This window comes from Thermobia domestica, chromosome 2 (assembly GCF_964235325.1).
Source record: "Thermobia domestica chromosome 2, izTheDome1.hap1.1, whole genome shotgun sequence".
NCBI classification, from domain to species: Eukaryota; Metazoa; Arthropoda; class Insecta; order Zygentoma; family Lepismatidae; genus Thermobia; species Thermobia domestica.
The window spans coordinates 280,772,832-280,788,512 of record NC_137455.1 but is presented as its reverse complement, the minus strand read 5'-3'; the positions used below and the strand labels follow the sequence as shown (position 1 = coordinate 280,788,512).

The following is a 15,681-nucleotide window of genomic DNA, read 5'->3' as shown; positions in this document are numbered from 1 at the left end:
TGTACCTAAAAATAGTTGACAATCAATTTCGTAAGCGTTTTGTCACTTCCATGAACAGTTGACAGACGCAAGTCGCCACTTCAGAGATCGTGAGGAGTTTTGATATTTTGAGCATTAATAAATTTTCCGTTCATGACTTGCTTGTATTATTTATAATAAACAATACTGACATACAGTAATGAAAGTATGATTATTAACTAATATTGTTTTCTACTTTAATAAACAACGAAGAAGTATTTTTCGCGGTAGTACTACGAACTTAAAAGTACAAAAATGGCGGATGACGAAGTGAATGGGGATGATGTGCAACAAGAAAAGGCACAAAAGAAAGCAGCTAAATATGATAGTGGAGCTGCAGATTTGGAGAAAGTTACCGATTATGCAGAAGAAAAAGAAATATCGTCATCCAATGATTTTTCTGGAGTAAGTATATCATTAATACTTATTGAAATATGCCCTTGTTTATATAGATTAAACAATGCATGTCGTGTTTCTGATATTTCTACAGGGATCCTTGTATAAATTAACTTTATATATACGACCTTTGTCATTAAATCTCTTAGTACCTTTAGTAGTTCAGGTACAGTTTTACTGTACGGATCCACAATTTGTAAGTTTTACAGAACAAATTTGGTGTCCCATGTTTAGCAGAAATATTCCAGCTGCTTTTTCTAAAAGATGTTACAATTTTGGTAATTTCTGTTCACATTAGATTAGGTTAATGGCCTATGTTTAGCAGAAGGGGTTCAGCTCTTTTCTCAAAAAAATGTTACAATTTTGGTAATTTCTGTTCACATTCGGTTAGTTTAGGGTAGGTTAGGTTAGTATGCGTTAGGTAAGGTTAATTTAGTTTATGTTATATTAGTGTAGGGGTCCCGCATAATTTTCCAAAAAAGGATAGAATTTCGCTTATTTCTACTAACATTATGTTAGTTTAGGTTAGCTTAGGTTAGTTTATGTTAGGTTAGGTTAGATTTGGTTACGTTATGTTACGTCTAAGTACTTGCATCATTCATCTCTCCTGTAAATTTTGTGTTTTTTATGTGCTTCTGGACCCCTTGTACTAAACATACTCCCTAGTAATACTTAGCTAGTTCAGGTTAGCTTTCGTTAGGTTAGGTTAGACTTGGTTATGTTATGTTACGTCTAAGTGCTTGTATCATCCATTTCTCCTGAAAATTTTGTGATTTTTACGTGCTTCTGGACCCCTTCTCAGGGTTTGCCCAAGTGGTCCCAGCCCGAAAAAACCCACCGGGTTTGGACCCACCTGAAAAACCCCATCTTACAACCCACCTGGCTTTTTGACTTTTTTGTTAGTGTATTATTGGTACAACTAAGGTGATCACATTGAAAGTTATTTTTATCAGATTTTAAGCTTTCTTTGGGCGAATTTTATGCTTTCATGTTAAGATGTTAAGATAGATAACAATATTCAACATAAGACCTTTATAAAGCTCTAAATGCACTGAATGAATAAATAAATAAATAACCTCACCTTAGCTTGAGATAATTGTAGAACAAATTAATGTGCAGATTATGCGTATAGCGTATTTAAAGTAAAGTAAGCGATTGTATATTTTAGAAAATACTTTCCGTAAATAGTGTGTTACCTGACTCGGCGCCGCCGAGGGACGTTATCCCTCATACGTTGACGGGTTTAAGGTCATACATAAGTGCCGGTACTAACAGTAAATATGTAAATACATTAGTAAAACTGTTAGTATTATTTATTACCTTTGATGGTAACAAAAGTAATCAGTAAAATTTGGTTTTCCCACAACAGTTCAGTCATTTGTTGCTAGCTTTCAAATAAGCATTCTGTAGAATCAACACAAGCAATAACGTAAAAATTCTTGTCAAAATTAAGAAGCTTAACGCTCGGAGCTCCGAAGACTACGTAACGCTTACTATTTCAAGTGCTGCATTCAAACTTCAGTATTAATGGAAGTTTCGATGTACAGTAAAGCAAGCTGGATTTTCAGGAAAAACCCGTCGTGAAAGAAGTGTTCGGGAAAATCCCGCAATTGAACCCACAAAGCATCGAAAGTGAATATTTCAACAATAAATCTATTTATTTTACGCTGGAGGATATTTCATTTCATTTTAGACATTTTGAAACATTTACTTTATAAAATATGAATTATCAGCCTATCTTTGTTAATTGTTTTAAATTAATTTTCGGAAAATAACGGTTTTGCAAGAAGTGCTCGGGTAATTCCCGTAATTGAATGCACAAAGCATCGAAAGTGAACTTCAACAATAGGACCGTTTATTTTACGTTGAAAAATATTTAAGACATTTTGATGAATTATGTCTTTGTTTTAAATTAATATAGCTATTTGGTATTCATATTTGGCGAACGTCACTGAGGCTCCTAGGATGACTCGATTTACATTTGTTTGTTTGTCTGCCTTTACCACACAGTGTTCAACTTTCGGTTTTTTAAATTTTCAGGATACAAACCAGAGACACTCTAAATGTTCTGTTTAGATTTTGGCAGCATACCAACATAAAATTACTAAATAGCGCGCTTTTAAAAAAAAAAAAATAGCTGATATCCACTGGCGAAAATCCCGGGGGAATGATGGGGAACTATCGCCTACAATCTTGGAACTGTCCCCCTCAATAATCCGATTGGAAATGTGTCTTTTAGGAAGAAATGTGATGATTTGTGTCCAACTGTCACAAAGGAAAGTGAGATGAAATTGATACCTCCCAGAATAAGCCTCAAATCTGACCGCCTCCCAATGTTGAAGACAACTCTGCTTCCCTACCCATGTTGTCCCGGAGTCCCACACAGGGGACATAAAATATGACGATATTATTATTGCTTTAAACTTTAAAATCAGACTGGCAACATTGAAAACTGTTTACAGGCAATGATCATATTTGGACCATCTCTTAAAAATAAACACACTGCTGAACAAGACTGCACTTATTTAATATAAAAACACATTTACACGTGACGTTTCGATCTTCTAGCCAAGATCCTCATCAGACGTACATCAGTAGAAGCACGAGAGACTAAATTAGCTGTATATATTTTGGCGGCATAAAGTTTCAAAATGGCGTCCATTTTTCAAAATAGCGGGTATCCATGCTACAAGGTGCAGTTTTCGGACTTTTTAAGTTGATATTTTGAGTGTAGAAGCATAAGACATTCAAAATTTGCTATATAGATTATTTCGGCGATCCAATATAAAATTTCAAAATGGCGGCATTTTTTTCAAAACAGCAGTGAATAGAAAGTAGTTGCAAGTTGTGACAATGACACTCATGAAATGTAAATCATATTTAACATTTTTACCCCAAAGAGATTGAAATATTTCGAAAAAAACCAATTAATCCCGAAAAAATCCAATAAAACCCGAAAATATCCGAAAAAACCCACGTGGGCCCAGGTGGGTTGGGTTTTTTCAAAGATACCCGGGTTTTTTCAAAAATACCCGGGTTTTTTCAAACCCTGCCCCTTCTGCTAAACATACTCCCAAATTTGGGATAAAATTTTCAATACACGCCCGGACATGTGTAATATCTGAAGTCAATATGCAAACTCATGACGCGCAACTATAGACATGTCCGGGAATTAAAAGGATCTACATAACTGTGAAATTTATGTTACCGTAGTAATGTGTTATCGTACTTCGGAACACATACGTGCAACCAATGAAAACATATCGGTATATTGATTTCAACGATGTTTGTTACGTACAGATACATAGTTTAACACGTAAGGTATGTAATTTTATGCCATATACACTTTTGCGCTTTCCTCATTTATGTACATTCGTTGACGCACCTACTCCCTGCAGAAGCATCCATTGCCGTCGGGTTGCCCTGCCGCATTCCCGCGCTGACTCGGTCAGATAGCATTCATGTTTTTGTTGGGTTCCTAGCACTAGTTAGTGTCTTTTACAGGGTACATACACTAAAGCCTCTCTAAAGTGAATCTGTACCAGAGTTGGCTAGATCCAACTTAAAAACCTTGGTATAACCAGCTGTTTTTTTTTTTTTTTTTTTTTAAACCAACTGGTTTAAACCAAAAAAGAAAAAGGAAAAAACGAAAAATGTTTTAAAAGTCTAAGTGTTCGTAAAATCTTGATGAACACACATTTGTGGGTTATGTTTCACTTCCGTATATTATTCGTATTATATTTAGACCTAAATTCCCCATTCATTACTCAAAGAGATTATACTACAAAAGCAGCTTTTGTTTTTTTTATAAGTTTATGAATATTGCTTTTGTGATTTTTGTTTGTTATAGTTTGTTATTGTTGTTATGCAACTAAATTCTAAATACTGTTTAGTTTACTATTGATAAAATACATTGAAGTGTCGTACTTTTTCTTTCTGAGGGGGGAAGGGGGGTCATACAAACCCAACGAGAGGCATTTATTAAAATCAGAAGTATCTTTGGTATCTATTTATGTATAAATGGGTCAGAGCCAAAGTGAACTCATCTTTATTCACTTTTCTTACTGATATGCAAATTAAGTCGTATTTCTTTAACTTGGACCAATAAAAGTCGTAGTTAATTAACTTGAACTAAATTAGTTCTTATGTACTCTGCAGTATTTTGAAATTGTCCATATGTAATTCTGTATAATTGTTTCACTTGTGCAATTGTTTATCTTTTTGTCCTGAAATGACTCTTGACAATTATATTAACAAGTATGTAAAGATCAGTACAATGTATTTTTATCAGGAGTCCTTCGTGAATGATTCGGCAGACATATCGCATTTGTAGCGAATTAGTCCCGGTTTCGAGTTAAATGGAGAACAAGTTTCTTTCGAATGTAAGTCGAGAAACGGTTTGGATTCCGCTTTAAGCTTACGTGACCTCTTCCAGTATAACCCGGTTGTTACATAATAACACGAAGGCGAAACAAACTTATTTCTCTTCATATTTGGTATAAATACATAGAGCAAATTATTTAAATCAAAAAAAAAAAAACAATGTTTTTTTTTTTCAATAAAAATCATGGTTTTTTCCAACCCTGATCTGTACAGAGGAATGCAAGCCGATACCGCAAAAATGATTAAGATACAAAAATGTGATTTACTGACGAACTATATATATGCAGTGAATTTAAATATAGATCCATACAATTAATCTGCACCATATGTGTACGAGGGAGTTGAGTTCCTCGGTGCAGATTTACTTTAGGAGGGTTAAATCATTGTGGTTATTAAAAGTTAATAGTGTTTTTTCGGTAAAATTTGACGCTGTCAGGCATTGGCCCGCATCTTCATTGAGTCGTAATAAAGAAAGTAATTCACTTGGCTACTGAACCTGCCTGCATTCACTGTCACACATTCGATATTATTGTGTGAATCAAGCATTGAACTTCGGTAAAGAAATGAACAAACCTGGCTACTAACCCACCTTTACGAATATGTGCGGGCCAGCATTCTAGAACCTTCTCCGTTAGACACGTTCACAAATGTGTTACCCATAATATGCCATACAAACGTTAAATATGGAGAACACTCATCTAGTCGTGCTATGTGATTACTACAAGCATTATTTCTATCAATTCGGAGCAGGACACAGCTGGTGGGTCAATCCAATGATGTGTCCGTAGGGAGTAGGCGTGAAGCGACAGTGATTATGCACGTTAATTAGATTTCCCTTACTACAGTCTCTGCGACCGTAACCAATTTCAAGGAACTTTATCATTCGCTTCAATTTGCGAGATTGTGTGTGTGTGTGTGTGTGTTTGTTTGTTTGTTTGTTTTAACACCGTTGTAAGAATACAAACAACAATAGGAACAATCTGCTAGGTAAAATCTGTTTTAAGACATTGCCTGCAGTATATAAATAAATGAACAATGTTTTCTAGCAGAATAAAAAATGCCACATGGTCTCATAAATAAATTTCCGATTTTCTCAAAAACTACACGTGAGAATTTACGTGAAGCATGTCATTTGGTCAGCTCGCTATCATCTACCGATTAATGGATATATTTAACTTTTTACATTATTTTAGGTAAACAGAAATTACAATTTAGGCATTTATTCCGTTGATCTCCGTCAGCTTTTCAACATGACAATAGTAACGTTATGACTGATTGCATTAGGTTAGGTTTCGTTTCATTCATTTTAGTTGGAACTATATCTCTTCAACCATAGTATATCGTGTTTTCTGTCCAGTGTTCTATTGAAGAAGTTCATGAGTAATATGCGGCTGTATGAGTTTTGCATTAATAGAAAGCATGATTCTTGTACAGCATCATTTTTTAGGTGTACGAAAGGATTCGTTCCCCTCAAAAACTGTGCATGAACTTTTACACTCCCACATATCATTTTGTACAGATTGATGAGGCTTATCGATTGGCATATGCCTCATCTTTGGACATTTTTGTCCCCTTTAAACGCTATTAAAATAATTGATTTTTTATGCTTGTAGCAGTCTGTTCCTTTCCTTCACATTTCACTATGCACGCAATGTAGTCTTAAGACAGTGTGCACGTACTTGTATATTTCTATGATAGCATATCTAGCAAGAGTATAATACATTTCACTTATTAATTCAAGGGACGTAACATATATCTAAGCCATAATGTGCAGTTGTAAGTCTAGTAGTATCCAAATTTTACTTAACCTTACTAAATACAACTTTACTTTGGGCCGCGAAACTTTGTAATATTTACGTTTCAAAATTCTAAGGCTCCATCATTACAAATATTACAGGCATATGTCTTTATAAAATTGACGTTATTTATAGATTTGTAGTTAAACATTTAGTAAGAGAATGTATTTGATGATGGGATTATGAAGAGATTGAGAGACTAATTTTCAGTGGTGCCCGTGGAGGTGAAATCCCCAGTGCAATCAGTTTGTGTAAAATTTCTATATACCGTACACAAATAGGGTATAAAAAATGAAATCTTATTTTTTTTTTTTAGTTTAATGTCTGACGGTTATATCTTTTGTATAAAAAAGACGAATGATTAATAAAATTGAATAAAGTAAAAATAAATTTTTGCGCCCTCCTACCGGAAATCGAACCACGTACACAGAAGGCAAATGGGCTAGCTACTAGTCGAGTGGAAAAGGCTGCACAAACAAGATGTCAAAACCCCTATGTAAACTTTTTTGTATGAATTTCCATTCGGTCAAATAAGATATCCACTTTGACGTTGCCCGTTCCGGTTGATATCCTTACGCAAAAATGAACAATGGCCCTACTTTCTACCATGAGAACGAACAGTCGTATTAGGAGACAATGAAACAAACAAATCTTCCCGTATGCGCATATCCATATTCGCCAACCTGTCTGCTCCCTATGAACACACTACTGCGCGATCCCTTTGCTTCGCCTTGCCCTGACGCAGATTTGACAATGGTACTGGCATATGGACACAGGTTGGTGTGTTTTTGCACAGATATACCTTAACAGGCCTTATCTAGATAGCTACAATAACGCTATCTGTTGCAAAATACAGTCCTACTTTTCAGTGAACACGAAGACAAATTGAAGCGTGTAACATAAAATTAACCCAAGGTAAACGATTAGAGCACGCGCCTTTGGCGTGGGATACCCGGGTTCGATTCCCGGAGGGAGCTCATGTGATTCGGATTCCACGTTAATCAGTAGTCAATGTCTCATATACCCTCGCTGCTGAAAGGGATGCTAAACTCAGAATTAAATATAAAATAAAATTATCCTATATAAAACCTTAAATGGAACATTATAATTGTATAAACATTGTATTACAGGTTAGGCATTATAACATTCATAGCGTTACGCATTCACTCTATGAGATTGAAATGAGGGGACTTTGGGGACCATGTGAGATGTTAAAATTCCGCGATGTGTTCCTCAAACCACTCCTCAGAGGATGTGCGAGTAGTATTTTGTCTTGTCTTCACATTTTTCTTTATTCCTTATTCTTTACTACTTTAGAGGAGGCCCGGTGAGTCAATTTCAAAGTGCACATCTATGCTGCGAAAGTGATTAGTTCGTTTTCGACATTCTCATACCACAAATTCTGTCATAATCATTCACTTTCATTAATCAGCCATTTTCTTAGCCTATATACCTTAATTGTAAAACTAAAACTATAAATTTATATTTTGTAGATAAAAAATTCATTGTATTTTACTTTTTGACTAATGGACTTTTGAATCAACTGAATTATTTCATTTCTTTTTCAGGCCATGACCATCATTGGTGACAGACGGAACAAGGAGGCTGCAGAAAAAATGGCGAAAGAACGAGAACTAGCGAAAGTATCCATTAAAAAGGAAGACGTAGAATTAATAGTAAGTTCATCTTCCATTTTAATAACGTGACTATTCGTATTATAAGGAAGTACTGCGGTGCACTGATAAAATTCTATCACCTGGGAATCGTAGGTTTCTTTAAGGTCATGTGAGATTGTAGTTGGTTTCGAACCCTACCCAGTTTTCTACATTTTTTCATGTTGCCAGTTCATTGATCATTAAATACATCTACAGTCTGTCTTGTTTCAGCTACAGAGCGTAAGCACAGAATGGTAAAGGAACGATTTCACTGAATCACATTATAGGTTTAAGTGTAGTGGGGTAACTCCACTTGCGGATTTGATTCACAACTGAAAAATAAATCTATTAAAAACGGAATTTATTTTCATTAAGCCTCCAAAAATTTTGTAAAGGAATGTGATATTTTAGGGGTAAAACATTTCTTTGCAAAAAGTTTGGAGGCTGAAGCAGAGTATACAGATTTCTAATAATATTTTGTTTCAGTCCTGAACCAAATGTAAAATTGGAGCTCTCCCCTTCTTGCACCCACGTCTTCACTTCTACGCAAAGTCTCTGGCTAACAATTCACTATTGCCAATTAAGCTTATCACTACGTCATTACTTTCAATAAAGAACAAGAATTTTGCTAGGGTTTATCATATAAGTACTAATGAAACTAAATATCCTAACGAGTATTTCATTAGCTTCACCACCAACGTTATTAGGGAGACACCATAGAAATTTGAAGCGTAAGTGATATTCAGAAATGGAAATGCAGATGATACATTTTAAATATTAATTACATAATTTATGTCCTGTGTGTGAGTTAAATTTGCTGAATTTTCTATTGCTCTTTGCTGCCATATTTTTCAAAGTCCATAGATTTTTATTGAGCATAAGTTTTTTGTAATAAGGGAAGGCTATAAACTCTTAAATAAATAAAATTAAACTCTTACGTTGCACTTAATCTAGTCTTCATTAGTTTAGAATTTACCGTAATTACACAATATTTTGGCCAACTATGTTGTCATGCTCTCGTGCTATGTTGTATGTCAGCCAGAATATCACCAATAATGCATCACGTGATAATTTCGATTTTTGTTGTGTAAAACAAAAGAAAAAAAGAAAAAGAAAAGTAAAGAACTCCTAGTATTCTGAAAAAGCTTTTACTTATGTCAATTCTACAACTTACTATTTATTTATCTGTTTACTATCTTAGGAATTACGATAGTTTCCCGTGAACTGTTTTTCCAATAGATTCATTGTTACTTCCTACTAAATTCACTATATAGATAGATAGATATAGATATATAAGAAACTACCTTATGGTGACAGGTAATTTCGTTTTAGTGAAATCTTTAATTTATTATGAAACTTCCCATTAAGTTTTGTATTACACTTTAGTTATATGTATACATATTTAACAATACGTATACTCATCAGTCTGTACATTGATTTGTATATAGGGACAAAAATTTTAGCCTTCAGCTGGTGCTTTCTAGATTCTAGTTTGTCAAGAATGCTGACTACATTTCGTTGAAAATTGGTGTCTGTAATATATTAAAGAACACGTGATAATAACTTTGGACATACACTGGCATTTAATAAAGACCAGCTGAATGCTACAGTAAAGTGGCCGAAATTGTTGCCCCTAAAATAATTTATAAAGTGGATCATGCTTTTAAATTACTTGTACCAATGTTGACTGAAATTCTCTTTTTCATCTAGTTTTTCCACAATTACTAATTTATGATCGTAAAAATAAAGCAGCAAAAATAAAGAATTTTGGTGAATCCCAAACAATTGGTCGTTTCATTACAAGCTTAATAAACATGGAAAGTAAAACATCAAAAATATAACAATGAATTAGAAAAATAAATGAATTTTAGACCTTGACATTTTAAACAGTCCTTGCAAATTACAGCAAAAGACATGCATTAATATTTGCTGACAAATAAATTCCTTGATAGAAAATACAACAGGAGAAAATTATTGACTACCAAAAATGTACCAACCTCGTCACTTTATAAGTCAGATGAACTAGTACTCGGTCTTGGGCCCATATGGAGTGTTTCTGGCGTACGTGGTTTCTTGTTGAAAAATATCTCTGTTGAATTAACCATATCCAAGTCCCATTCATGCTACAATATATATCAGCTAGGTAAAATATAATATGAGCTTGTTTTCTCTCCTGCCAGTATTCCTTTTCTTCAAGGAACATCATCATTATTATTATTATTATTATTATTATTATTATTATTATTATTATTATTATTATTATACACAGAAACAACGATAGGATGACCCAAAATCTGAGAAGGTCTGGAAGATGTCCCACTAGCAACAAAGCGAAGGATAGACAAAGTGGAAAACTGTTTTGTAATCCAAGTCGCGGCATGTTTTCTTGCAGCAACTGTCCCTTCAATGAAAAAATTTTGAAATAATATGAATATTTTTTCAGCTTGCTCCTTATTTTAACTTCCGTGGTAATAATGAAAGATGCATCGCAATTTGTATACATTTGTCAGTTTGTATCGCATTTCCATGTTTTTCCATCGCAAACTGCTATACAATACCCCTTTTAAAAAACGCTGTTACCCAACTCTATTTACTGTTTGAAATCCTACATGTTATGATAACAGGAAATTAATCATCAGAATAAGAGTCCCGGCGTATATTAAAAAGATTAGTGGTTGTTAACCTGAAGACATGTTTACATTATTTATGATGTTACGTAAAAGATTTTTAAGTCTTGGCCACACACTTTGATTTAGAAAGTCATATTCTAGCAATCGTACGTTGGAAATTCCAACACCTGGGCTTTAAGTGAAAATCACAGTTGGCTCAAGAAAATTCACAGTTTGATGTTTAATTCCAACTAAAGGTAAGAGTGTAAAGCTTTCCAACCAGAGGTGGGTGACGAGGATTTTTGGAACAATACTATACATACATTATAGTGTATATATAGTGAAAATGCAACATAAGTAGTGTACTGAGAGTAAGAAAAGGTAAAGTAAACTATACAGGGAATCGCATAGCTTCGCAAAATTTGATAAATTAATCAAACAAATCCCTGAAGTTTGTAAAGCTCTTATCAAGGCAAAGGGTCGGAATTTCATTCAACGCAAACATATTCAATAAATTTGTCTCAGTGGAAACAGGGCCATATGTTTTAATTTCTTTGTATAAGCAATGATGTTTATTTTACAGAACAAATCCAACAAACTGAATTTTGTATATTTTTTGAAAATTCTGAAAAACCTGTGTGCTCAGACTTCTACAATAATTGTATATATATGGTATATTCAAAACTCTCTTTGGTGTTTACTTTCAGATGCGAGAGATGGAAATCTCGAGGACAAAAGCAGAGCGTACGTTACGAGAACATCATGGAAACGTTGTGGAAGCACTTGTAGCGTTAACGGATTGAAGACTGCTGGCAAGAAAAGGCGATTTCGATTAACACGTCAAACAGGTTTTGAGCAAATAAACGAACTTTCGTTTGTCTTTTATATCATGCTAATGTGACAAGTAGCATGAAAGAACTGTTACCCAGTTGAGAAACTTTTGTTGAATACTTTCCAAGGAAATTCGATCAGCGTAACTGTATGTATACTTGTATGTAAAAAATCGAGTCAGTTTTTTCATATTATTCTTCGTTTTTGAAAATAAATCTACGATGTAAAAGCCATTTGTCTATTTATTCTATAGTAGCCTGTATTTGGTGACTGAAGATGGAAGTACATCATAATTAAAGAGATGACATGAATAAGCAATGTGATATATGTAATATCTAAAATAGCAACAGATATTGACATCAATTTGACGTAATCTATAATGAATCTCAGTTATTTATTCGTAAATAATTTACTCTGACTTCTTAACCGTCCTTTTCCCATTCCTGTACAGCTTATAGGTGTGCCAAACTATGCTGCGATCGATTGGCGAGCCTGGATTCTAACGGAAGACTTTGCTTACAACTGACAACATGTGATATATATGCAGTGTGTTCATGAACCATAGCAACAAACAGCAAGAGGTGATTCCTACATCAAAATAAGGAAAAAAGTTCGTATGAACCTGTGGGCAAAAGCGCATATTTCAGAGTTAGGCCGTTCGAAAGATAGAAAAATTACATTGCAACATGCGTTATTTCGAACATGAAGAACCTAGGACTGGTGGTTCATATCAGTGCAAAGAAATTCACATATACGCTATCCAAAGATGCATATTTTAGCAGTGTGCGATGTGTGCGCAAGTGATTCCGTACAGGGGATAATTACGGGACATGCTCCCCAACAGAATTCTCAGATATACTCTGACTTGAAGATAGGTCCAAGGTAGACAGAAGATAAGCCTTGATAGCAGTAAATATGGAATACGTCAGTAGGAAGTTAAAATTGATAGGTACCTCCAGTACCATGGGTCCTCATTTTCGGAATAACAGTTTTTTCACGTATGTGCATCCTTTACGTTGATACAAACCACCATTCTAAGGTTCCTTGTGTTCAAAATAACGATTGTTGCAATGTAATATTTTCACACTTTTGAACGATCTTAGTTAAGAAACTAAGCTCTGAAACGATGCACTTTTGCTCACAAGTCCATATGAGTTTATTTATTTATTTATTTATTTATTATTTTATTTTTATTTATTTTGATGGTAGAAATTACCTTATATTGTCTGTCGGTATAATTCATTAACACCCTGTGTATATATATATAAACAATTCGACTTGTAAAGGTCATGGACATACAACGGACGCTCCTCTTTGTATTTTTTTTTAATTATATTTTTTCCATTCCGGATCCCTTTCCAATAGTTCCATTTTCACCCATTCCTTAAAGAAGACACAGCAGCTTCTATATTAGCTTTGTCTGCTTGTATCTTGCGAACGAAAATAGCTGTCGAGAGAAACTTCTTGGTTGGGAATCAACACTGAATTTATCTGGGCATTTTCAAGATTGTGCTCTGGTTTTCTAATTATCGCCCGAAATACGTTGAATAGGGGGGAAGGGAGGTTTGATTAAAGCGTGCGCCATAAGTCGTTTGACATTTGTAGTTAGTTAGTTCTCAGTTAACTTAAATAATAGCACATTGATCTATATTAAAATATATATATGGTGTCGTTCGTGCCAATACATAGTACATGAATACTAGGTGGTTCGTGAGTAATATGTTACAAGAAATGATTTTATAAGTTAGTTCATTATGAATAGAAAGTTGTCAAAAAGTTAATATGTGTTCGTTCTTCAAAAGTAGCAATTATGTAACCACAGTCCTCAAGAATAACTAAATTTTCTAATGGGAATAATGAAAGACATTTTTTTCTTCTGAAAAAAATTACGAATGCAAAACATTTAAAAGAGCGTATTAGTTCTGAATTTGATACATTACGATCCAATAGCTTTGATACGTACATGAAACCCTCCTTGCTGATGCTTCATTCTGACCTGGCAGAAGATTCCATCAAAACTGCGTTCACAACTTATTTTCTATGCCTAGGGTCGCGGTGGCTCAGTGGTAGAGCGTTCACCTCTGGTGCTAGGGGTCTCGGGTTCAAACCCTGCTCCCACCAAGTGAACTTTGTGGTGGACAACCACCGTGTGCGTGGGTTTTCTCGGGGTTCTCCCGTTTCCTCCCACTTTCTTCATTCCACCATTTCATTCATCTCTCATCATCACCGTCTCCTTTAGCCTAATCGGCATAACCGTGGGACGTAAAACTCAAAAATTTCATTGCATTTCATTTTTATTTTCTATGCCATAGAAGCTAGCTTTCTAGCGTATAACCGCTCCTTTTCAACACGACGTGACCGTTGCTGTGAAGCTGGGAGCAGAGAAAAACCATTTATGCAAAGTTTGTGATCCGTGTGTACTAAATTGAAAATGTTTGGTTGAAATAGACAGATTTCAATTTACTACGCACGGATCACCAACTTAGCATTTTTTCTTTCTTTCTTCCACATCTTCTTTTAAAAAGTTTTGCTGAAATGTAGTTAGTGAATTTCTGTTGAATAGGAATTCAGTCCAACGATTTTATGGAAAGTCAACTACCATCTTTTACAATATCTTATATAAACTACTATTAATGTATATTTAACTGACACTTCAAATATACCTAACCCCTACGTGCCGTTTGATTAATAGTTTGTTTTGAAGTGTTACCTAATAAAAGCACTTAAGAAAATAAGGAGTTTCTTCGCTTATCTAGTGGCTGGCGCGAGTCAAATTGCTGTAGTTGTGATCGTAATCACATCCCGTTTTGTATAGATTTTCAATTCTCATGTTCCGTACGAGCAAAAAATAATAATAATAATAATAAAATAAATAAATAAAAATAAAAGAAAACAGTTACGTATTCCAAGTGCAGCAACTTCCAAGTTGGTGGCAACACAAGATTCCCAATATAATCCCGGTATGTCAGTTTCGATACACGTTATGAGCGGAGACGTTACTTGACCAATATACTGAGATGTTTATGACGCTTTCCGCAAAGTGTGAGCGGACTTTACTGATAATTTCCTTTATGTTCTATGGATACTTACTTTTATTCCTTTCTTTCTTTCGAAGGAGACTATTGGTTTTGGATTTATAGAATTGGGAAATAGGGTATTTCTGTAGAACCACTAAATGTATCTGTTTATGATCAAATCTTAACAATGAAAATCTAGATGTCCGATAAAGTGTAAGCAATAGATTTATATATAATGAAAATACGTATTATTTCATTGTGCGAATTTATTTTTCCTTTACCAATAATTTCAACTTTCTATGGTGCTGAAGTCCTGCATCAGGTATAAATATTATGAAAAGATTTTGAACTGCTAACTGGAATCATTATTTTTGTGTTCTTTACGTAAATCTGTAGAAATGTTTGAATTAGCCTTCGATTCCATATTAAGGATTAGTGTGAAGTTGTGAAGTCTATAAGTTTAAACATAAATTTTCATTACAGTGAACCGTAATATTCTACACAATAGGGCATAGAAGGAAATGGACACACACACACACACGTATATATACGTGTGTGTGTGAGAGAGAGAGAGAGAGAGTGTGAGAAAAGACGTAGTTGAAAAAGAACACAAAAATATGGTTCCAGTTAGCAATTCAAGATCTTGTATTGTAGATTTATATCTGTACCCTGACCAAGGACTTCAGTATCGTAGAAAGCCGAAATTATTGACAAAGGAAAAAATAACAGATGCGTGCGAGGTGAAGTAATATATATTTGTTCATTATACAAAAATGTACAAATGCGTGCAATCAAAATGAAAACGTTATCATTAAGCAACAGAATTTACCATGGCAGCAAATTGTTAGCTCTGTATTGTTGGTCAGTAATTTTCAATTCAACTGCGACTGTGGTACATAAGACGATGTTCATCGAAGTGGAATAGAGTATTTACCATGATGTTTCTTATTAAAGGAAGATTAAACGTGCGTGGTGA

At 34.4% G+C, this 15,681-nt stretch overlaps 1 protein-coding gene across 1 annotated transcript; it reads left to right on the top strand.

The window, feature by feature from the left end:
* The first annotated feature begins 80 nt into the window (after nt 1-80).
* Nucleotides 81-11,921, top strand: LOC145678526 (huntingtin-interacting protein K). The gene is made up of 3 exons (XM_081748773.1): nt 81-423; nt 8,162-8,269; nt 11,565-11,921. The coding sequence occupies exons 1-3, from the start codon at nt 274-276 to the stop codon at nt 11,658-11,660; spliced, it is 354 nt and encodes a 117-aa protein (XP_081604899.1). The 5' UTR covers nt 81-273; the 3' UTR covers nt 11,661-11,921.
* The last annotated feature ends 3,760 nt before the right edge of the window (nt 11,922-15,681 follow it).